At 40.9% G+C, this 2,500-nt stretch overlaps 1 protein-coding gene across 1 annotated transcript in view; it reads right to left on the reverse strand.

The window, feature by feature from the left end:
• Positions 1-528: 528 nt before the first annotated feature.
• LOC113803322 (uncharacterized) overlaps positions 529-2,500 on the reverse strand; it is a 4,625-nt gene continuing 2,653 nt past the window's right edge. Inside the window, exon 3 of the mRNA XM_027354085.2 lies at positions 529-811. Coding sequence (XP_027209886.2) covers positions 560-811 — 252 coding nt within the window. The 3' untranslated portion in view covers positions 529-559. The remainder of the gene's footprint in view (positions 812-2,500) is intronic.

Consider the following 2,500-nt stretch of genomic DNA (forward strand, 5'->3'; position numbering starts at 1 on the left):
AGCAGTGGCGATAATTATGGTATATATATATATATATATATATATATATATATATATATATATATATATATATGTACCTATGTATACATAATCGTAAATTAACGTTTTTAAATTGATATTACGTGAATAAATATAAACATTAATACGTTTAATGCACATTGAAAACAATAAATTATATATAAAACTCGACTGATAACGCACTGGGGCAATGGAGATTACATGTGGTGTTTCATTCTCTTCGTCGCTCTTTTTCGGAAAACAGTATGGTTTTTCTAGTGCACAATTCACGTTCAACAAGTATTATTCACTCGCATAATGCACGTCTCACGACCACGGGCCAGAGGAATACAACTTATAACGTCACACACTGGATTGCTGGTACCACTGGTTCTGTTTCAGAATTGGCTCTAGCAGACGACGTTTTAGGTACAGAATGCATAATTTCAAAAGGCAACCAATAATAAACAAATAGATTTTTATGCGACGCTCATTTCTTCATGAACATGGGGACTTAAATACAAACAAACCTTGTATTGCACAGCCTTTATTTACATAGTGGTTACTCTTTAATACCCGGTGGGATTTCACTGGTCAGCGTTTTTCTCGTAGCGGCCATGTGTTCGCCACGGCTGAAATCCCGCAGGCTGGAGATGGACGGTAGAGGACGCTCCATTTCTAGACGCCCCCTCAGCTGCCTGCGTCCTTGTGCAACCTCGTGGGGCTTCAGGAACCCAGAGGGCGGAGGGTGGTACTTCAGCACAGGGGGCGCGGAGAACCGCAGGTTCATCATGGCTTCCAACCCAAGGTGATTCTGGAAAGTAAAATGGTTTCCTAGTCTAAGGCTATGTTTACATCATCCGATTCGATCCAATTCTATCCATGAACAATCATCCCAATCCATCAATTGTTCAAATTCGCTGCGTTAATTCCCATGGAACCGTTCACATCAAATGAATTTAGTCAAGCATGGCGTATCTAGCGAATTAAAGTCAGTGATTAAATCGTGAAAATGAACTAAAGACGACTCATTAGTATACGGAGAGGAAGAAAAGCCAAGGATAGCTAGCTGCCTTGAAACTGGAAAAAATAATATAGAAGACGGGCGACACTCATTACATGGTGAGTCTTTTGTTTTATTATGTCTGTGGTTGGGGCTGGGGAGCGTTGTTTTTATCTAAGGGTATTAGAGCCGCAACTGCTAAATGAAGATGACACTCTCATGTATGTTTGCTTTGCCGTATGCTACGGGTTACCATTGCGGGAGCGAGTCCTGCTATGGTTATCTATTTTAGTTCAGATATTCGTCTGCCTCCATTCCATCTCGTAGGAGCTGGGGGCGGGTGCATCAGTCGCTGTGAGTCTGCTAAGGAGTGAGCATCATGTTACCGGACATCCCGGCCAATTAGTAGGAAATCAATATGCTGTACACTATATAATCCTTGTGATCCTGCGCACCGAGATCAGTATGCCATAAGTGCTTTATGGCTAGATATTCCTGTTGAAATGGAATGCTCCAACTGCGTCTGCTTTCTTATAGAAGGTGCAATGGGCTCCACTTACATTTTAAAATGTTCTATGGTCATCTTAAAGAAATGAAATTTATATTGATTACCAAACCCGGGAATAAATGCCCAAAGCTTCCAGATTCAGGTCTTCTAACCTCAATTTCATGCACCCGTATCCCTGTCCGAGGCCTGTGCCTACACCGCCTCAACCACAACGCCGCTATTTACAGAGAGCAGCTACGTCCATGCTCATCAAAGATAGCCTATTCATCATGTATTGCCTGTTGATTCGGGCAATGTAACTCAATTAGTGGGAACGATGCCGATCAATAACTCGAGTTGAATCATTCCTTAGAAATTGATTTTTTTTTTTTGTGTGTGTGTGTGTGTGTGTGTGTGTGTGTGTGTGTGTGTGTGTGTGTGTGTGTGTGTGTGTGTGTGTGTGTGTGTGTGTGTGTGTGTGTGAACGCAACGAGATTACAACACTCGTGGCCGGTATTGATGTTACTATTGTAAAAAATCCTCCCACTCTGCAGCCAGCCCTTACAACGCATCCTAGTCTCCATTACTGTTCGATTTAGGCAGTATTTAGTGGACTGAAGTTTTATTTTAGTTTACCCAAGTACAAGCCGTTGTCCGGTTATTTTAGTTTTGTTATGTTTTGTTATGCTTTTTCCTATATATTGCGTTTGTCGTCATTTGTGGTTCTTTTTTTAGCTATGTATACCGCATAAATAGTTAAGACAAAACATTGGCATGAAATATTTCCTCATTAAATCTTTCTACGTCTTTACATTTATCTTTTTTTTCGACACTTTTGCTACACCATTTCACATGGCTCATGCATTCAGTATATTTGTAAATCATGCTCCAGAGTCATATATGGAGAAACACGCTGAAACTGAAAATGTTTATTGATGTGTGTGTGTGTGTGTGTGTGTGTGTGTGTGTGTGTGTGTGTGTGTGTGTGTGTGTGTGTGTGTGTGTGTGTGTGT

This window comes from Penaeus vannamei, chromosome 18 (genome assembly GCF_042767895.1).
Source record: "Penaeus vannamei isolate JL-2024 chromosome 18, ASM4276789v1, whole genome shotgun sequence".
Lineage (NCBI taxonomy): Eukaryota > Metazoa > Arthropoda > Malacostraca > Decapoda > Penaeidae > Penaeus > Penaeus vannamei.